The sequence below is a fragment of the Lepus europaeus genome, chromosome 23 (assembly GCF_033115175.1).
Source record: "Lepus europaeus isolate LE1 chromosome 23, mLepTim1.pri, whole genome shotgun sequence".
In the NCBI taxonomy this organism is placed as follows: Eukaryota; Metazoa; Chordata; class Mammalia; order Lagomorpha; family Leporidae; genus Lepus; species Lepus europaeus.
The window spans coordinates 15,848,980-15,870,391 of NC_084849.1; the positions used below are offsets into that span (position 1 = coordinate 15,848,980).

General features: G+C 56.1%; 1 protein-coding gene across 4 annotated transcripts in view; it reads right to left on the reverse strand.

The window, feature by feature from the left end:
- The window catches only part of PXN (paxillin), a 51,395-nt gene that overhangs the window by 6,562 nt on the left and 23,421 nt on the right, over positions 1-21,412 (reverse strand). Inside the window, exons 2-7 of one of the 4 annotated variants that reach the window (XM_062182806.1) lie at positions 5,321-5,547; positions 4,921-5,036; positions 4,396-4,532; positions 4,080-4,281; positions 3,141-3,276; positions 489-1,355 (exon numbers count right to left, since the gene is read on the reverse strand). In XM_062182806.1, coding sequence (XP_062038790.1) covers positions 489-1,355; positions 3,141-3,276; positions 4,080-4,281; positions 4,396-4,532; positions 4,921-5,036; positions 5,321-5,547 — 1,685 coding nt within the window. The other 3 variants (XM_062182803.1, XM_062182805.1, XM_062182804.1) reach the window with 3 other exon arrangements.

Sequence of the window (21,412 nt, forward strand, 5' to 3'; positions counted from 1 at the left end):
CAAGTGCTATGCCCTAAAAATTTTCCAGGAAATTATCTCATTTAATCTTCTAGACAACCCTGGAGGAAAATGGGCCATTACTACCCCAGTTTAAAGATGGGAAAACTGAGGCTGGGGTGGGAGGGTTCCCCAAGATCACACAGGTAGCAAGTGTTGGAGGTGTGGCTTGTATCTGGTTCCAAAATCCATGCTTTGAACCATTCATTTCTCACACATTAGACTGTGCTAGGCAGCTCATCTCGAGGGAAAAGTCTTCACGAAGCAGGAGGTGGGTGGTCACAGAGAGAACGCTAGGGTCCAGGAAGCTCTGCGGGCCCCAGAGGACCCACTGCCAAGTGCTGGGCATCAGGGTTGCAGGCCATGGTTATCGGAGCATTTCTGCCCAAGCAGACACGGGCGGAGTGAGAGGCTGCATGCAGTTAGCAAGGAGTGGCCTGCACTCAACCCACATGGGGCCATGCCTAGCAGCTGTGCGAGCTGGCGCCTGCCTGGCCAGAGGTGGAAATCCTCTCCGTGGCGCTGGGTGTGCCCAGGACCGTGGCGTGTGGAAGCTCCGATTGATCCTTGCTGGCCTCAGCAGTCTCTCCAGTGGTGCCCTTTGGGATCCTTGGGGTCTCTGGTTCCTGGGATGGCCCAACCAGGCTTACCCACTTGGGCACCTTGCCACCCAACTGCTCCTCGTCAACCGGGGGAGGGCAGCTGCTCCCCAGCCCCCTGGGTTGTGTCCTCACCCTCTGCTTCTGTTGGCCACACTCCTCTGTGAGACTCCAGGTGTCTGGGAAGACGGCCTGTCGGTCCACGGCCACAACGGCTGGCTCAGTCACTGCCTGGAAGCTGCAAGCAGCTCCGCGGGTGGTCTTGGGCCTGGACATCTCCAAAGCCCATGGCCACGCCCAAGTGGCATCCGTGGCCTTCTCTGGACATACAGGGTTAACCAGTGGCCCCTGGGGGTCTCCAGACTCCAGGGAACCTGTACTCCTAGCAGTGGGTGGAGTGTGGCAGGGCAGAGCCACACAGAGCTCATGTGTGGGTTTCAACAGGTCCCTCCTGACTTGAACTTGGTTCTCAGCACCAAATGGCCCCAGAGATCCCTCTGCAGAGGGAGACCTTGAGTTGGGGGAATCAGGAGTTACCCCAAGGCCAGCCAAATCAAGCCAGCTGGGAGCCCCAGGAGGCAGGTGGCCCCGACCGTGTTGCTCAGTGCAGAGGACCTCCTGGGTGTGGCCCTGGCCTGGGAAGGAGGATCTGGCAGCAGATGGCACCGGAGGAGGAGAAGGAGTAGGGGGAAGGGTGTGGTGTGAGGACGGAGCTGAGCTGGGCCCCAGGGAGCTCAGGGCCACAGTGGAGGAGCTGGTCTGCAGGAGGAGGAAGACAAAGGCAGAGGGGAGAGGAGAGAGAAAGGGGGAGAAGTGAGGCAGGATGTTCCCAGCAAGGGGCGGGCTCGGCCTTAGGCTCTGAGAGCCACCATTTACACTGACCCAGGTGGCTGCAAAGCTGAAGCCTGGGGACTGACCCTTGAAGAACATCCAGACCCCAAAAGAGGCCTTTCTGGGCTTCCCATCCATGGGCCTCATGAAACCCAAGTAACAGAAAGCAGCCACTAAGCCACACTTGCGGGCGCTCTCAGTAGGTAAGGGAGAAGAGGCCAAGGTGAGGTGGACAAGAGTGTAACAGACGACCAGGGAGGTCAGCCCCTGGTGGCTCAGCCCTCCTCAGACCATGGCTCAATTCTCAGCAGTGTCCCTCCAGGAAATCCCAGCTTTCCTATGGCCCCCGTCCCTGCTCTAAGGTCATGGCCAGCAGCAACACAGCTTCTGTTCACCATGAGGCCACAGACTATCTGAGAAGCAGCAATGGCAGGGGGCAGCATTGTGGCAGTGGGTCCAGCCGCTGCTTGTGACCTGGCATCCCACAGCAGAGTGCCAGCTCAAGTTCCGGCTGCTCCACTTCCTACCCAGCTCCCTCCTAATGAGGCAAGGAAAGCAGAAGAAGATGGTCCAAGTACTTGGGCCTCTGCAACCCACGTGGGAGAACTGGATGGAGTTCTGGGCCCCCAGCTACCCCAGCCATTGCAGCCATTTGGGGAATGAACTAGTGGATGGGAGATTTCTGTCTATCCCTTTGTCACTGTTTTTCAAATAAATGAATCTTAAAAATAAATAAATAAATAATCCAGAAAGCAGCTATAGCCTTTACAGCCCTAGGCCAATGCCTAAATCCAGTTTACTTGCTTCTGATTGTGGCTGCCCAGAGCACTGGCTTAGAGCTGGAGCCCCAGCACTAAGGTCGTGAGCCCAGACTCCACCTCCTACTCCCAGCCACACTGCCCCGCCCACCGTGAACCCCAAGCCGAAGGGAGGCATCAGGGCTGAGAAAGCACCGCTGCTGCTCCCTTTCTCATGTTCCCCAGGTCGTGCCTCAGAGTCTCCAGCTGACCACGTGGAAGGGTAGAGTCAGCAACTGCAGGAGAGGCCTGTCAAAATCAATCCCCACCAAGGCTCCACATGCTCTAAATAAAACATCACAGCCTGGCAGGCCCAGAGAGGCCCGCAAGGCGGGGGGAAGGGGCACCTCAGGCAGGGCTGGCCCAGCGAGTGGCCTGACCGGCTAGGTTTCCCACACAGTGCGCCTGTGGGAATGCTGAGGAAGAGAGAAAGGCTAGAGGCGATCTAGGGAGGGAGGCCAGAGGCAGAAAGAAAGATGTGTTGAAGACGGCCAGCGTGGGAGGTGAAGGGACTCCAGGGCCAGTGACCTCTCAGACACGGGCTCCCATGGCCTAGCAGAGCACGCCCTCCCCCACCAAGCAGCCACCAACAACAGGGCCCTTTGTCCAGAATCCCAGCCTCCTGATCCCCTGGACCTGGGTGGCTGCGAGTGCCTAGGGAGGAAGGAATGTCCCAGCTGAGCGCTTCTCTGCCTTCACTGTCGGCCACAGCCACTCACAGCCACTCCACCCCCTCACACAGACTGGCCTGGCCTCCCTCCCCTGCATCCTAGAACCCTGGCAAGGCCAGGGCATTGCAGGGTCCCCGGCTCAGGGACACGGCACCTGAACACTGAGGCACTCTCATCCTGAGGTAAGGGAGAAGACTGGGGGGAGGGCAGTTTAGGGCAGGAAGATGGAGGGGTCCACTTGGCACCTTAAAATCCGACAAGGAGGCCATCAGCTCGTCCAGCTCCCTGGTGGCAGAGGAGGCCGAGATGCGTGTCTGCTGCTGGCTGGACGTGACTCGCTGCGGGCTGCTCATCTCCCCCTGGTTCACAGTGATGGCAGGGCTGCAGGGCAGGCATGGCATCAGTGAGGGGCCGAGCCCAGCCACAGGCTTCACAGGAGCTCAGCCCAACACCTGCGCTCTGGCACGGGGGTCCTGCTGCCTCCAACCCTGGGGAAGCCCACGCTGCCCAATCTTCCCTGGAGATCATCACTGGGAAGGGGCTGTAAGCCAAGGGGCCAGCACCCCAAGAAGAGCTGACTTGGGAGAAAGGAGAGAGGTTTCAATGGCCCCTTTCCTAGGAATCCTCCTCCGGCCTCCCGGCCCAGGTGAGAGCTCACCTGTCAAATAGCCCAAGCATCCTATGTGTGTCCTCTTCCACGCTGTGTGCAGGTGTGAGACTGTTACAGCAACACAACAGCTCCAGTAAGAGCTGGCCTTCACTAAGCACCGCCGTGTGCACCGGGTGCCATGAGCCAGAAACCAAGCTCTTTCCATGTGATGTGGTCTCACCCCTACTGGGAAGATGGTCTTATCCCCATTATCCCATATCCCCAGATCCCATAACTAAGACTTTAGAGTCTGGCAGAGTCAAGATTTGAACACCATTACATGGCTCCCAAGGCTGTGCTAACCACCACTGAGTTATCGGCACCCAGGTCTGTCTGTTTCCAACTGATAGTGGCTGGCTGAAGGCAGGGATGGTGTCTGTGTGGGTCTATACCACACTACACTATATACTTCTATACTAAAAGACAGGCACTCGCAGGAATGGGTGACAGCAGGGCTAAGATGACGGACACTGGAGGCCATGGACTGTCAAGGCAAGACCCTCTCCAGGCTGGGCAGAGCCCCACGAACACTCACACGGGGCTGGGCACGGAGCTCTCCAGTTCGTCCAAGAGGCTCTCCACACTGGGCCTCACATCCTCCAGGCCCCGGCTCCCATTCCGTTTAGGTTTTTCCTTTGTCATCGGCCCGGCTTTGCCCCCCAGAGGGCTGTTGTTCTCCGGGATGCCATAGTGGGGACTCAGGGCCCCGGGCAATGGAGGGCTGGAGTTGGTCTCATCTTGGGGAGAGAGAAAGAAAAAGACCACTTAGTCCCAGAGCCCTCTGGGGATACAGAAGCTAACAGGTGGGCTGTAGGGTCTGACAGACCCCTGCCCTGGGGCCCCAGTCCTACCTGCAGGAAAGCCTGGGGGGTTATGCTGCACAGCGTTCAGTTCCAGCAGCAAGCGGTCAAGTTCAGAAAGGTTGCTGCCCAAGGAGGAGCTCATCACAGTGGGTGAAGGCTCAGCCGACTTCTGCTTGTTGGGGAAGCTTTGGGAAGCAAAGACAAGACAGTGACAGATACACCGTGGCCTCGCACTGGCTTGAAGGTCCCCAAATTCTCAAGGAGAGTAAGGGAGGAAGTAAAGTCTCCCCCACCAAGAGGACAGAGGATAGGGAAGGGATGTGGTAAGAAGAGAGGAGGAAGGAAGTCTTGCTCCAGTTCCTCCACTGCTCCAGTTCCTGCCTGGGCAGGACACAGAGATGGCAGTGACAAGGTAGACAGGCCACGCAACAGGCGGATGAGCTGGCCAGGAGCCTCAAGGCCATCTGCAGGTTTAACCAATGCCCTGGAGCAAAACCCTGGGAGGCCAGCACTGGCCAGGGACCTGAATTCCAGAGCCGGAGGGGAGATGCTGGGGAGGGGCTGAGGCTGTACCTGTAGACGTGTTCCTCTTCACCTACTCGGGAACACGGGGAACCAACGCCGTCCTGGGGGTTGGAGGCACCAGAAGTTTTGGCACTGGAGCCGTACACGGGCGATGGGGATGGCGGCTGCAGGAACAAGAGTGCTCAGAGGGGACAGGAGCAGCCCGAGTCACTCCCAGGAAGCTCCTGCTCTCAGCAGTCTCACCAGGGAATTTCCACAGTCTGACTGGGATACTGGTGATTAATACTTGGTCACTGCCCCCTTCACGTGGTGGGTGGGAAGAGCAGCATCTGGTTGGCGACAGCCTGGTGCTGATCCTACTCCTCCACGGGCTCCCCGCACCCTTGCCAAACAAACTCCTGTTGCCCCCAGACCCCAGGAGGCTTCCTGGCCCCTGGCCCCACCTTACCTGCTGGTGGATGAATCGGGAGCCGCTGGGCTGCCACTGGTCTAAGGGGTCAAGGACTGCGCCATTGAGGGCCTCGCTGGACGGGGGTGGGGGGACAGGGGGCGGCACAGCAATCTCCTGGTAGGTATGGTTTCCAGTTGGGTAGGAGTAAGGGGGCTCCTCGGACAGGAACACAGGCCGTTTGGAGATGTGGGAGGTGGTGGACTCCAGGTCTGCTAGCAGGGCGTCTGCAGAAAAGGCACAGGAAGCAGGTAAGAGCTGAGGATCCTGGGAACTCTGCTGGCAGTGCCCCGCCTGCCCGCGCCACAGGAGTTAATGTCTCCTGAGCACCTGCCCCACCCAGGAGAGAAATGACCGGCCTCAGGACAGGAAGCTGCCAGCCCAGCCCAGCCCGGACAAGAATGGCTCCCAAAGCTGACCTCTTCTGTGCAGCCCAAGACAGGAGGCGTTTGGAGGCTTTACCTCTGCACTGCCCCTTGGAACTTGCCTACCTCCGGGTGGCAGGCGCCTGGCCCCGTGCTCCCTCCTGACACGGCTGTGCAGCTGGCTGGCGTGAGTGAGAAATGCCTGCCTGGAACTCTGACTCCTCAGGGCACGGAGGAGAGAGTGGGAGGGAGGGGCCCCACGTCATGGGGAGGGGACGGGCAGTGCCAGGCCCTCACTTAGCTTCCAAGAATTTACACTTTCTCAGCCCTGGGACCGGAGGGAACACCTGGGGTGGGACCTGCCATCCTGAGCAGGTAGGAGCACAGCCCGAGGCTGCGGGCTCCTTCCTAGGTTGCAGGCTATGGAGTGAGGTGTGTGGGAGGGAGGGGCTGGAATAAGGCTGGCATAGTGGCCGGGGCAAGACTGCTCTGCTCACTGTTTCTGCTGCAGCCTGGCAAGCAGCCCGGCCCCACAGGCTCGTAGGCTCCGATTCTGCTTTTAACAGCAGCAAGGGAATGGAACTGGCCCTCAAGTGCAAGCTTCCATTACCCAGGCAGCCAGCAGCAAGTAGGGGCCCGGAGTTTCCCTAGATGGGTACAGCCAGAAGGCCTGGGGGGAACCACTGACCCCTCACCCCTCCCTTCCTGGGACCCTCAACAGAACTATAGTGCTGACAGCCTGGCCCCAGATGCCACGCCCTCATTCCTGCCATGCCCCCAAACTTGCTCACTCTCAGCTCCCCACGATGTCCTGGCCTTTGGGATAATAATCATCCAAAGAGGATGGCTATGTTTAGTACCATTCAAGGCATCATACGAAGCATGTTGCATACGTGGTCTCAGTGAATCCTAACACCCCATGAGGTTGGAACTGTGACCCACCCTTTAGAGAAGAGGAGGTGGGCTTGGAGAGGAAGGGGACTTGCCCCAGGTAGCAAAACCAGTGAGTGGCAGGACTTCGGTCTCCTTAAAAGCCCCAAACCCCCAAAACCCAGGCTGCAAGAGGCTATTGTGTCCCAAAGGTGATCCTGTATTTTAAAAGTTCAACTTCCTGAATGTTGGAAGTCTAAGCCTTAAAGCTGCTGGTCAGATCCTTCCTCATGGCCCACACCCTCACTCCCTGGAGGGAAGAGGGAAGCAAAGCCCCCACCCAGGCCTCCATTCATGGGGCCAGACCTTCTCCCAGCTGCCTGCCCTGAGCCCTCCCGCCAGGTCTCCACACCTACCCCAGGCTCCTGGTCAGATGGTCAGAGGGAAAGCCTGTTCTGATCTCTGGAGCCCAAGATCCCGATCTGACTTCCAAGGAAGTTCCTGACTTCCGAGGAAGGTCGCTTCCTGCAGCACCCTCCCGCTCCAGGTCCTGTGGCGGAGGTCTGGCTTCCTGCCTCCAGCAAACAGGAACCAGAGGGAGTTGATATGTGTCTAGGTAACGGCGGAAAAGGAACCAGTGTCCACAGCCAATCCCAGTGGCCCTTCTAGTGCCACACCTGCTGCTTGGCTTTGCACAGCTTCCCCTTTTCCTCTGGGCCCAGCCCAGCAGGGGCGAGGTGCCCCCTTCTCCACTCTGGGTAGAGCTAGCTGGGAAAAACCACAGGAAATGCCCCCCAAAGCAGGCAACTAGCGCAATTCTAGAAGGGATGGCAGGAGCAGCAGCCAAGCCCGAATGCCTACCAGGTACTGGGAGCTTCCCTGCACTACTGCATGCCTCCTTAGAACACTAGACAGACAGTACACTCAGGTTCAGAGTCCTTCCCCACAGCCAAGGCCAGCCGCAGTAACAAAGCTGGGCTCTGAGCTCAGGCCTCTCTGGCTACAAATATTCAGTGAGACAAATGGTTAACCTTCCCTGCCCACTCCACCAGACAACCTCCGCCCTCACCCATGTGACAGTCCAAGTTTGGCTGATTGGCTGACAGACTGGATTCTATTTTATGACTGCAATTTGTTTTTTAACTTTTAATTTACTGGGGCTAGTATTGTGGCATAGCAGGTAAAAGCTGCCACCAGCTACGCCAGCATCCCAGCTGCTCCATTTCCTATCCGGCTCCTTACTAACGTGCCTGGGAAAGCAGTGGAACATGGCCCAGATCCTTGGGTCCCTGCACCCATGTGGGAGACCTGGAAGAAGCTCCTGGCTTCAGCCTGGCCGAGGCATGACTATTGCAGCCACTTAGGGAGTGAAACAGCAGATGGAAGAATATATCACTCGCTCTCACACTCTTGCTTGCTCTCTCTCTGCCTCTGCCTCTCCTCTCCTCTGTAACTCTTTCAAAGAAATAAATAAATAGATCCTAAAAACAAACAAACAAAAAAAGAAATCCAGAAAAAGATCTTCCTCCAAAGAGGAGAGGGTAGGATACAAAGCCTGAGTTTTCCTCCTAAATCTTTCTGGGTGGAATCTAGGCTAAACATGAAAAGGACAACCTTGAGGAGAAAAGTAAAGCAATAAAGTAACAAGTATAGCATGTGTAGCTGGTAGGGATAAGACACACTACTTTCCCCCAGTTTTCCCCAAACTGTTGTCAGAGAGAGAAAAACCCCAACAAACACCTACAGAAGCTACAGTGTCTCCCTACCCTCCTTCATCCTCGCCTGGTGACTGGGACATGTTTTGGTGACACTATCCCCCGAAACACCTCTCCCAAACTCCTCAAGGAAGAGAGCCAGGAACGTGGGAGGCAGCCCAGGAGCAGACTCCGAGCTCTACTCCAGACTCCTAGGGCTGTAAACGCCTGCTGTTTCCCCACAGGCTGCAGAATGGTTAAGGGCCAAAGTCTCCCTGCGAGTTGACAAACTCCTCCCCTGGCCAAGTACACCCAGCCCAGGGTTATACAAAGGAGTCCACGAGCAGGGAGGGCTCCATTCCATCTGGTTCCCCTGGTTTTCAGATACAGCAATGGCCTTTCACCTTGCTCAAAATACCCCAGGAGCAGAGATCCCCTCTGTCGTACCCCCCAAGGAAGGTGCCCCTCTTCAGAGAAAAATGTATTCACTTGTACCCTGCAGACCAGGAACAATCCTCTGTTCCCACCTGCCGGGAGGTCAGATTCCAGATACTCAGCCTGGAAGAATCCAGGAGTGAGCCCTCATTCAAGCAAAGGAAGCCCTCAAACTTCCATCACGTCACTCCGTTAAGGTTCTGGCTCCACCCTCAGACCCAAGTCACCCTATGGGAGGAAGCTCTCCCTGGGCCTCCCATCCCCTTTCTGCACTCCACAGACTTGGTGCCCTTCTGGGCTAGCTGACCCAGGCCCAGGCATTTAGATAGGGACAGCAAGAGCACCTGGGAGAGCCCATGCTACATGGGGGGGGGGGGGTGGCTGTCTAGAGGCTGAGGCCAAGTCCCCAGCAAGCCAGGGACAAAGGCCACAGGGGTAGGCCCTGGCAAGGAAGGGGTGCAGAGGTGCAGACTGCCTGCCGCTGCCCACTAGAGGGCACCATTGACCCGACAGCCGCCTGCCACTGAGGAGAAACCACAGGCAACCTCAAGTCAGCAATTTTCCAGAGAGCTGGGGAAGACCTGGGAGCCCCCAGCCCCTGTGCAGTAGTTTCAATTCCTAGAGAACCTGGCTGAGCTGGAAGGATGGAGCAGGCTACTTAGAAAGAGCGTGAGGTGGCGTGGGTGCCAGGACCCTGGGTCTGTGCCTGAACTGTCATTTGGAGATATGACACAAGCAGCTCACAGGGCCCTGGAGACCCCAACCAATGCACATCCTCCCATTCAGTACCCTCTCTGCAAACAAAGCTCCTCTGGGTGCCCCTGTCTCAACCCTGCAGCTGCAAGAGCTCAGGCAGCAGTGACTTTAGGTTGGGAAGAAACCCCAATGCAGGTGGCTGGGCAGCCACAGTACGTGGGGGCTGGACCAGGAGGGTGAGATCCTTCCCTGGGCCCCAGCTATTAAACTAGAATAATCCTTAAGTCTGCCATCCAAGAAGGTGGGGCCTGAGGGGCCAGCCCATCTGCATTCCAGAGCACAGGTGGCAGCTGAACACCTCAGGTTCCCAGCCCACAGGCATAGGGGAGGGGGAGTTTGTTCCCCAGGCCACACCCTGGCAAGCCAGGCTGACACGTGGCAATCAACAATGAGTTAAAGAAAATTAACCGGCCGGCACCGTGGCTTAACAGGCTAATCCTCCACCTTGCGGCACTGGCACACCAGGTTCTAGTCCCGGTTGGGGTGCCGGATTCTATCCCGGTTGCCCCTCTTCCAGGCCAGCTCTCTGCTATGGCCCGGGAAGGCAGTGGAGGATGGCCCAAGTCCTTGGGCCCTGCACCCGCATGGGAGACCAGGAGAAGCAGGCTCCTGGCTTCGGATCAGCACGATGCGCCGGCTGTGGCGGCCATTGGAGGGTGAACCAACAGCAAAAAGGAAGACCTTTCTCTCTGTCTCTCTCTCTCTCACTATCCACTCTGCCTGTCAAAAAAAAAAAAAAAGAAAATTAACCGAATCCTTCCACCCCCACCCCACCCCCACGTACAGTGGAGAAACAACTCAAGGCTCCTTCACAAACCTGGCCACGTCTCACTAAGTGATAAGGACTGTCAAGACCAGAGGCTGCAGCTGGACGGGCGCCAAGAGCCATGAGATAAAGGTCCATCCAGGGCGGTGCAAGTGTGCATGTGTGAGCGGAGGATCCAGGCCGCTCCAGTCTCTCATCCCAGGCTCCGCAGACTCTGGCTGCTACTACTTGCATGGGGGATTCTGACTTGCACAGACTCAGAACTGCTTCACTTCTCTCCTGCCTCAGTTTCCTTGTTGCCCATTGGGAATCCCACCATTTTATTCAGAGGATTAGGATTAAATGATGAACAGATACAAAGTGCTTCCGGAGCAAGGTGGAACAGAGCGCCTGTCTGGCCAGTAAACTGGAGCTGCAAAGCAGTCAGGTGCTCCCTTCCAGAGAAAACGCCTCCCACTCCATCCTACCCCAGGGCAAAGGAGGCTGCAGCCTCGCCCCCAACTGGCAGAAGGGGCACCATTCTGGCAAAAACAAAGCTGGTGGGAGAAACTTCCCCACCAGGACTTCACTGCCAGATCCACAGGTGGGACGAAGGAGGTCACTGAGGCAGCTTTCTTGTCCCTCCCCAGAGCCCACAGACTCCCCCTGCCTAGGCCCCTCGCCACCATGCCCTGGGGCCCAGGAAAACTCCACCTGGACCTGCCTGGTATTCTGCGGCCTAGCTGAGAAGAGGCCCACAGCAAGCGCAAGCTCTGTGCAAGGCAGCTCTCCCCCTTCCCGCGGCACGCCACCTTCACTCAGCTCTGCTCGCCCCAGGCCAGGGCTGGCCGGCTTCCCTAGGAACTGCCAGGCACGAGGAAGAAGCTGTGATCACAGCCCTGGAGGCTCTGGCACAGGCAACAGGGTGCTGCCACAGGGGCAGCTGTCCCTGTCTGCCATTTAGCACACGTACCCCAGGGAAAACACCAGCTCCACCAGCCCCTGAACCAAGAGGGTCCAGAGAAGCCTGGCCTGGTGGCCAATCTAATCCTCTTGGGCACAGAGGTTTCAGGTCCCTGCTGGCAACCTGAGCAGCCTTGGTGGCCCAGAGTGTCAAACAGGCTGGTAGGCTCAGAGATGCAAGTGGAGAGCAGGGCTCAGCCCTTCCTAAAGGAGGAGCTATATAAACATCAGCACCCGCTCAGCGACGGTCTCATCTCAGCCCCTTCGGTGAGACGCTTCCCGATTAGGAAGGGGAGCACTGAGACAGCGGGTCTCCCCTTCCCAGGGCTCCAGGTCCCTATCCCCTCCCCCAGGCTGCAGCACATGAGCAGTTAGAGCAGAGGTAACCTAATCCGCAGCGGGGTGCTTTTCCTCGGTGAGTAACTCCCCAGGAATGGGGAGCTGGGTATATTTATCCTGATAACAGTCCTTGTCCTCAGAGGAAAGGAAGATCCTGGCCAGTAAGAGCCAATCCACAATCAGGCCTGCCCTGCCCTGCCCCCACCCAGCCCAGGGACCTGGACACTGGCTAGGAACTCAGTCTCCTACAGGCCCTCCCTGCCAATCCGGGTTCTGGTCGACTGTCTCCTCAGCTCAGAGGACAGGGGCCTTGCTCCAGGCCATGTCCTCAGCAGTTAGAATGAAAAGTGGTGGCAGAAGGGCTATGGAAGAAGGCAGGGGAGGACTAAGCGGGCAGAGCAAACGGCCCGTGTGAGCAGGAGTCCAGATGCCGAGATTCCAGGCCTGGTAAGCTAGGTGCCATCAATGAAGGGAACGCGTAACCTCTCTGAATGTCTTTTCCATCAGTAAAATGGGCAAAACTCAAATTGTCCCCATTCCTGACAGTGAGCTCCAAGGAGAAAATGAGACAACCGCGGGGCAGAGTTATACAGCCCTCTGAGTTCTTGGGGAGTTTGTCTAAATCCAAGACACTACTATTATCCGAATCCCAGACAGGAACTGTGCTCCCCAAAGGGATGGATGCCAAATGATCAATACCATAGTGTCATTTAAATATTTAACAGCCATGCCTGGAGGGGATGAACACTCAGCCACCAATTCTCCTTCCGCTGACTCATGCCTCGCCCAACAGGAACTGCCATTTTACTCTCCCAGCCCTAAAGGAAGTGTGAGCTGGGGGCACACACAGAACGCCAGGAGGGAAGGGCCCAGAGTTTCCTAATCTGCCCGTGGAGGGGAGGAGGTGGTCCTTTGGATAGGGCGGGTCTTCCCGGGCTTCCTGCCAGCCACAGGAGCCTGTTTCCTGTTTGTCGGGGAGTCCTTCCTTGCAGAGATCCACACAACGAGAGTGTGTAGACAGGTTCACTTTCCACCGTGTTGGGTATCTGGCTTTTGCCCAAGGTCACAGAGCACAGGTAACTGGAGATCGGAGAGAATAAAAGCTGAAAGGCAATTCCGGAGGTCACCCTGAGCTCCAGGCAAAAGCCCAACTGTGCTAGGCCCCATCTGCACTATGCACTCAGCACTCAGGCTGGGCCCACTGGCCTCTGGCTGCTGCGGCTCCCCCACCTTCCCAACCCCAACACCCCCACTCCACCCCGTCAGGCTCTAAGAAGCCATGCAGTAGCAGGTGAGAGAGGTGGTGCCTTCGCTCATGCTGCCGGCCCCAAGAACACATTTCACTCATCAGATTTCATCCCCCAGGGACTCTGGACCTTTTATGGTCAAGTTTAGGGCCCCACTCCAGGCCCATCCCACAGAAAACACAGATTCACGTACAAAGACAGCCCAGAACCCAGGAGACTCATGTGCTGGAAATGCCCTTCCTCAGCTTTCCAAATCCACTCCACTCCAAGCCAATCCATTGCTGCAATCTCGGCTCTTCCAGGCAAGTGGATCTGTTACAGAGCAGGGCGGCTCCTGGCCTCTCACCCCGCTAATCACCAACAGAGGTTAGGAGGGGCTCAGAGTGAGTCATCTGTCCCATAGAGACCCGAACCAAAAGTTCAAAAGTTTGCCTGGTCCTGGGGTGAGCCGCAGCTTTTGCACGCTGTCTAGGGGTTCCAGGGCACTAGTTATCCAATCCGAATGAACACCGTCCAGCCCCAGAGGCCCACAGGAGGGGCCCGCACTTCCCCTTTTCTCAGGCAGCTGGGGCCATTTCCCTAATCAGCTCTCGCCTGCCCGGCTTCCCCATTCTGCTTCCGCCAGTACCTACAGCAGCTCGGCCCTCTCCCAGCTCCCACATGTTAACAGGTCACCAAGCCGCATCAGTTCCTCCTTCTCGGGGACTCTCCCCATCCTCATACGCCTGTCTTCTCACCACACGCAAACAACAGTGCCAACTGGCATCCAGAGCTCAGTCGCTTCTTGGACTCACAGCCGTTTGCTCTGCGCTGTCACAAGCTAACCCTTCTCAGCGACACCCTCAGCTTGTGTGCACCACTCCCACTGGACTTCAGGCTCTCTATGGGAGGGACTTCCCACAGTCCCCTGCAGACCTCTCATGGAGGACCTAGATGAGTGACAGCCGAGCTGGGGCAGAGTCATGGTATTACCCTCAACGGCTTCTCTCTGCCTACCAGCCTAAGGGTGGCACTTTGGTCTTCAGACTCTCAGAATATGGCCCCAAACCAGACTTTACCTCCTCCTCGGTCCCTCTCTGTACCCCGCCTCTCCAGTCAAATGGAACCCCTTCCCCTCCTTCCTCCAGCTGCGAGCCATTCACAGCACTCACAGCACGGAATGTGCCATCATCTTGGTGGTGGGGGGGGGGATAATGGCCTTACCCCCAGGGGACAGATGGAGCCAGGGTTCAGGAAGCCACCTGGGGATAAACCCCAAACACCTCCTGAGGACCACATTTACTGAAGAGCAAGAAACTTAACATCAGTGCCTTAAATCAAAACAAGCAAAGCTATGTAATGGAGTCAAACGCGAGATCCAAGTGAATGGTGAGATAAAAAGATTCAAAGAGACTTTTCCCACAGGCACTTGGGGACTCTGGTGGGCGATTTTAAGCAGCACCACAAAGCCCCCACTGTCCACACATAAAGCCACCCCTGTCCACACCACAGATTTGGCTGCTCGGGTGGCACTGGGGGCTGGGACACTCGCTCAGCTCTTTGTGCAGCCCCTGGCATGGCAGTGTGCGGGTGTGAAAAGAACGAGCCTCCCAACAGAGGCAGATGGGTTCAAGCCCACCACTCACTCGCCCAAGTGACAAACTGCTAGATCCCACTGGGCTTCAGTTTACACAGAGCACATGGTGAGGAATGGTCGAGAAAACATGTGAAAGCCATCATGCAGGCTGGGGATAAAATAAACGTGGGCCTCCCACTCTGACACAGAGGACACACTCAGTAAATAACTCCGCATCACTGATTTTCACCTCCCTTGAGGACGGGAAGGGGAGGAGCCAGAGCCAGGGACCACAGCCAGGGATCCTGGGAGCTGTGACAGGTCTCCGGCCTTCTTGCTGAGCAAACCACTGACCTCACCCCCTGTGCCTCGGGTTCATTCCAAGTCCTCCTTGGAGAACATCAGCTGAGCCCAGAAGCCTCAATTCACTGCCTAGCAAGGGCAGAGCGCGCACGCGAGAAGCTGCAGGACTCCCGGCTCCCCCCTTCCCTGTGCTTGCCGGGAAATCACAGCTCAGAGCTCTGTGGCTGGGAACCCAGGTTCGTGACAATAGAAGCAACGGCTCAGGCTCCACAGAAGCTCCCAGAGGAACAGGCCAGGCCAGCGTAGCCTCTGCTCCTGCCACAGGGGCCCTGAGCCCAGCAGAAAGCCAAAAAGGGACTAGAGTCAGGGCTGCAGGGCCAGGAAAGCTCAGGGTGGGAGTAGAGTAAGGAGAAGTGTGAAATAACCCTTCTGGGGCATCTGCTATGAGTCCAGCCTCATGACCCCACGGTACAGGTTAGGATTCAGAGGCCCATAACCACACAGTGATCACACCCCGCAGGCAGGCTGAGTGCCCCACATGGACAGCAAAATCACCCATGCTCTTCCCAGGACATCCCACAGGGAGAGCAACAATTGCTTTCAGCAGCTGCCCCTTACCCCACCTGTCACCACCCTTCGCTTCCATGGTGCCAGTCCCCAGAGCCGCTGGAGGAATCCAAACAGGAAGGCCGCTGGGGTGCCACTGAACCACTGATGAGCTCCGGAATTCAGAGGGCTGGCATGCCCCTGCAACCTTACTGCTGTACAAAGGCAACTTCCCCCTGTGCTGTGTTCACTGTCATCCCTCGCTATCCACAGGGGACTGGTGCCAGGACCCCCGAGGACACCAAAATATGAGAGCATGGTATCTGCATAGAACCTACATATGGCCGGCACCGCAGCTCAATAGGCTAATCCTCCGGCACCGGCACACCGGGTTCTTGTCCAGGTTGGGGCGCCAGATTCTGTCCCAGTTGCCCCTCTTCCAGGCCAACTCTCTGCTGTGGCCCGGGAGTGCAGTGGAGGATGGCCCAAGTGCTTGGGCCCTGCACCCATATGGGAGACCAAAAGAAGCACCTGGCTCCTGGCTTCGGATCAGCGCGGTGCACAATCTGCAATTGGTGGAATCCATGGATCCAGAACCCACAGAGCCAGTGGGCCAACTCTGTAGTGTTGATGGTCCCATCAGAGCATCAGGGTGCGAGAAGGGGCTGGCCCAGGCACTGACCCCTGACCTCACTGGTGCAGTTTTTTTTTTTTTTTTTTTTAAGGTTTATTTAGTTATTTGAAAGTCAGAGTTAGAGAGGCTGAGACAGAGAGATCTTCCATTTGCTGGTTCACTCCCTAAAAGGCTGCAACAGCTGGAGCTGGGCCAGTCTAAGGCCAGCAGCCAGGAGCCAAGAGCTTTATCCAGGTCTCCCACGTGGATGCAGGGGGTCCAAGAACTTGGGCCATCCTCCTCTGCTTTCCCAGGGGCATTAGCAGGGAGCTGGATTGGAAGCAGAGCAGCTGGGACTTGAACTGGCACCTATATGGGATGCTGGCACTGCAGATCACAGCACTGGCCCACACACAGTCTTCTTTTTTTTTTTCTTTTAAAGATTTATTTATTTGAAAGTCAGAGTTACACAGAGAGATAAGAGGCAGAGAGAGGTCTTCCATCCAGTGGTTCACTCCCCAATTGGCTGCAATGGCCAGAGCTGCACCGATCTGAAGCCAGGAGCCAGGAGCTTCCTCCAGGTCTCCCACGTGGGTTGCAGGCCCCCAAGGACTTGGGCCATCCTTCACTGCCTTCCTAGGCCACAGCAGAGAGCTGGATCAAAAGCGAAGCAGCCGAATCGGCGCCTTCAGGCCAGGGCATTAACCTGCTGAGCCACAGCGCCCTGCGGGGCCCCTCATCTGTACAAGAGGGAAGGGCCTAGGTTTTTTGCTTCAGGGCACAGGCAAATCAGTGGCTCCTCAGCAACCACAAGAATAGAGAGAGGTGAGACAGGAACCATGAGGAGAAAGAGGCTCCACTGTATGTACCAAACCAGCCAACTAAAGCAGACAGAGATGGCTGGCCTAGACTCTCCAACCCTGGCAGCCTACATGTTCCTTCAGCAGCCAGCCACCATCTCACCAGGCACTTATTCTACTGAACCACAAGCAGGCAGTCCTGCTCCTTCTGTAAATGCTCTTCCCGCTTGCCCCGTGTTTGCGAGCAGGAGGATACAGAGTGCCCCAGTCTGCCAGGGAACACAGCCTGTGCCTGACTTGCAGGCAATCAGCTGTGAAATGAGCATCACCAGTGCTTGGCTCCCCATTATAAAGAGTGGACAGGGCCAATGCAGTTGCTTTTACTTTGAGAAAATCAACTGAATCAGGTGCCAGTGCTGTGGCACAGCGGGTTAAGCCGCCAACTGCAGCACCAGCATTCCATATGGGCACCGGTTCCAGTCCCAGCTGCTTCACTTCCAATCCAGCTCCCTGCTAATGTGCCTGGGAAAGCAGCAGAGGATGGGCCAAGTGCTTAGGCCTCTGCATCGAAGTGGGAGACCTGGATGAGGCTTCTAGCTTTGGCCTGGCCCAAACCCCAGCCATCCAGCCATTTGGGGAATGAGCCAGCAGAGGGAAGATCTCTCGATCTCTCTCACTCTCCCCCTCTGTAATTCTGATTGATAAATAAATAAATCTTAAAAAAAAAAAAAAAAAAAACTGAATTGGCCAGTGCCGCGGCTCACTAGGCTAATTCTCCACCTGTAGCACCAGCACCCCGGGTTCTAGTCCCGGCTGGGGCACCAGATTCTGTCCTGGTTGCTCCTCTTTCAGTCCAGCTCTCTGCTGTAGCCCGGGAAGGCAGTGGAGGATGGCCCAAGTGCTTGGGCCCTGCACCCGCATGGGAGACCAGGAGAAGCACCTGGCTCCTGGCTTCGGATCGGCGCAGCATGCCAGCCATAGCAGCCATTTGGGGGGGGTGAACCAACAGAAGGAAGACCTTTCTCTCTGTCTCTCACTGTCTAACTCTGCCTGTCAAAAAAAAAAAAAAAAACAAAAAACCCTGAATCAAGTTGATGCCCTTATGACCATTAACTCTATTCACAAACGTTCCAATGTGCACCCCAAAAGCTAGGAAGTACACAGAACACTGGACACCCTTCAGGGCCATCTGAGGGTCAGCAGCAATGGAATTGCTGTCTCAGATAGGAGCTCAGAGAAGAGGAGGAAGGGAGGATGGGCCAGGCGAGCCTCCCCCAGAGCTCCCCCAGGGGACTCTCAATGATGCTTTCGCTTCCTAGAAGCACCCACACCATCCGGCCCTAGGTCTTGCCACCCTCACAAGTTTTGAAAGCCATCTGCTCACTTAAGCTGGCGCCCTTGGCAGCTGTCCCCACAGACAGCTGGCCCCTCCTAAATAAGGAGTGGCCTCAGGAGGGCCCACTCCATACCCAAAGCTCCAAGTCTCGTCTCAGTCCCCCAGCTTCCCAGGCTGGCTCTGGGCAGAAGGCCCGGCCTGACCTGACCTGAAGCCCTGGTGGGACTGAGTAGCTGATCTGTAAAGCATGGACATCTCCAGCCTGAAGACAGTGAGATAACTTGTCTGGCAGCCCAGATCTTTGCGACTCTCTGCACTGGGAAATCTGCCTTTTCCGGGACAGAGAGGAAGCAGTCATGCTGGAAAACCACAACAGAGGAAAAAAAAAAAAAAAAAGAGGGAAAACAGACAACAGATTTTCCTGAAGCAAAAGGCATATTGGGGAAACCTCTGGGCTCTCAGACTGGCTGGCAGAGCTCAGAGGTAGAGACATCAAGGTGCAGGGGAGACTAAATAAGACCCAGGAGTCAGTCTGCAGGGTGCTCATGAACCCCAGAGCTGGGGCCTCCAACCAGGCAGACACTAAGCTTCCTGGGAACACTGAAGTCCCTGCAGTCTCAAAAACGGGGAAACAGAAGCCCAAGGAGCTGAATAGAGGAGGGAGTGCCCTGGGGATCACACAGCAGAGAAGGCTCCTGCTTGGTTTGGCTGGGCTTGGCTGGACTGGCTTCCCGACTGGCTGCATCGGACTAATGGGGGTGAGGGAACAGGAGCCACCTCATCCCTGATTTGGATTTCATCGCAGGAGACGCTCTGCAGCTCTGGGAATCCAATCCAGCAGAGCTGGGACAGATGGCCACAGCAACGCCCAGCTGTAACACCCAGAAATGCCACCTAGGAAGTCCCTACTGTACATATATGTACATACCAAAAGGCGGTTTGGAAGGTAGATTTTTGAACTGTGTAGAACGTCTCCCAGTATAAACACTGAGATGACTATACAGGTGAACCATCCCTATCTCTAGTTCCAGATGCCAGATCCTGCCGTGTTTGCAGGGACCACTCCGCCACTCTGCAGTGTTCAGGCGAGAGGCCAATATGGGATGGGGCCATTCCAAGTGGAGGCTTAACCTGCTGTTCCACAATCCTGCCCTGTATGTGTTTGTGCTTTTTAAGAAATTTGAGGGGGATCGGCGTTGTGGCATAGCAGGTAAAGCCATTACCTGTGACACTGACATCCCATATGGGTGCCAGTTAAAAGAGATCCAGCTGCTCCACTTCCAATCTAGCCTCCTGCTAACACACCTGGGAAAGCTGTATTAGATGGTCCAAGTACTTGGGCCCCTGCAACCACCTGGGAGACCCATAGGAAGCTAAAGGCTCCTGTCTTCGGCCTGGCTCAGCTTGGGCCAATGCAGCCATTTGGGATTGAATCAGTGGATGGAAGATCTCTCTCTCCCTCTCCCTCTCTCTCTCAGTAACTTTGCTTTTCAAATAAATAAACAAATCTTTTAAAAAAAAAAAAGAAAAAGAAATTTGAGTTAGGGACAGGCATTTGGCACAGCAGTAAAGACACTGCTTGGGACTCTTTGACCTTAGATTCCTCATCTATAAATGACTGTAATCATAGCCCCTTATGATGGGGGACTGTGGGATTCCCAAGCCGTGCTTAAGCCAGCTGAAGTAACAAGATAATAAACATGGGGCTGGTACTGTGGCACAACAGATTAAACCACCAACCTGCAGTGCCAGCATCCCATGTGGATGACAGTTCGAGTCTCAGCTGCTCCACTTCCGATCTAGTTCCCTGTTAATGTGCCTGGAAAAGCAGTAGAAGATGGTCCAAGTGGTTGGGCCTCTGCACCCATGTAGGAGACCTGGAAGAAGCTCCTGGCTCCTGGATTCGGATTGGCTCAGCTCTGGCCATTGCAGCCATTTGGGCAGTGAACCAGCAGATGGAAGACTTCTCTCTCTCTCTCTCTCTTTCTACTTCTCCCTGTAACTCTTTCGAACAAATACAATAAATCTTAAAAAAAATAAATAAATAAAAAAAGATAACACAAAGCAGGCATGGCATATTGCAAGCACAGCATCAGTGCCTGTCGCACCAGATGCCCAGTGACAGATGGAGGCTGAGTCCCACCCACAAAGCTGACATCCCTGACTGCCCTAACCAAACAAGTGCGAGGACACACCAGCACTACAGCCCTGCACAGCTGCAGAGAAGGTGCTGAGAAGTGTCCACCGAGCAGCTCAGTTCTCCCGTACTGCCCTCGGCTCCGTCTGCTGAGACACTAAGACCAGATCTCCTTTCAACAAGGAGGTCGTGGCTGAAACATTGAGGCGCCACAGGACCCAATTGTACTCTGACTCGGACCCCTCTCGCTGGCTTCAAAGCATCCCCAAGTTCAAAGGGTCACCAAGTGAGGGCATCTGGAAGCCCCTGTGTTCGGGTGCGAGGAATTCGGTGCACAAGGGCAACAGGAAGCAGGTCACTGCTGGTCATCCCAGGAGTCTGCTCCAAAGACCAAGCTCCCAGTCCCGCAGAGGTCCCAACAAACATCTGCTCTCAACAACACAAGCTCTGAGGAAGGAGCCCAGGATGGGCTCAACTGAGGCCTCTAACCCCTACCGTCTACCACGGGTCAGCCTGTGGGGTGGCATCAATGCTGGCCCACCCAGGCCTCACCCCAGAGGCCCTGAGAATCAGGCCTACAAGTGCCACGGGCTCAGTATGGATCCCCTGGCCCCACAATCCTCCCTCCTGCTGACTCAGTTCAGCTCCCCACCCACAGGACAAAGGGATTCCCCACTCCCTTTTTGTCCCTTTCTGGACAAAGGAGAACAACCTCCCACCATCCCCAGAGGTCTGAACGTGGCATCCAGAGATGATCCTCTCCAGGGTCTATGGACCACCTGAAAATACACACGAACATCTCAAGCGTGTCCTCGCTGCACTGCCTGGGGAGGTGGCTCCTGATGGTCACAGTCCAAAGGGCTTGGGAATCCACAAAAGGGAAACCACTGCTGTGGGTTGGGACTGGCAGTGCTTCCTGCCCCTCTCAGCTCACTACTAGGTGCTGTGATGACATGGGGCTGATGCAGCCTCAACTTGGCCTGAATCCCAGATGACTGGGACTTCCGAAAGGGACAGCACACGCTCCTCTCCAGCAAAGTTAGCACAGCTCGAAAGACACAAAACAGACAGACTTGCCTGGGTATCCAAGACTAGCCTTGAAAAAAGGGCAGAACTATGTCTACCTGCCTCACTTGCCTCCCCCAAGTCCTTCCATCCCTCCCACTGGGAGCAGACTCCAATTTACCAGTGTTGGCCTCAATCACGTCCAGAGGCAGGGGAGGGACAAAGACAGTGTGTATCCACAGAGAACACAAACTAATAGGAGACTGCCATGGGCGGTGGGTGCTGAGGGGTCAGCAGAGGGCCAGAGGGAGGGGGGCTTTCCTAGCAGAGGCGAGAAACAATCTGGAGAAGTACCCAGACTAAAGGACGAGGGCTCACAGAGC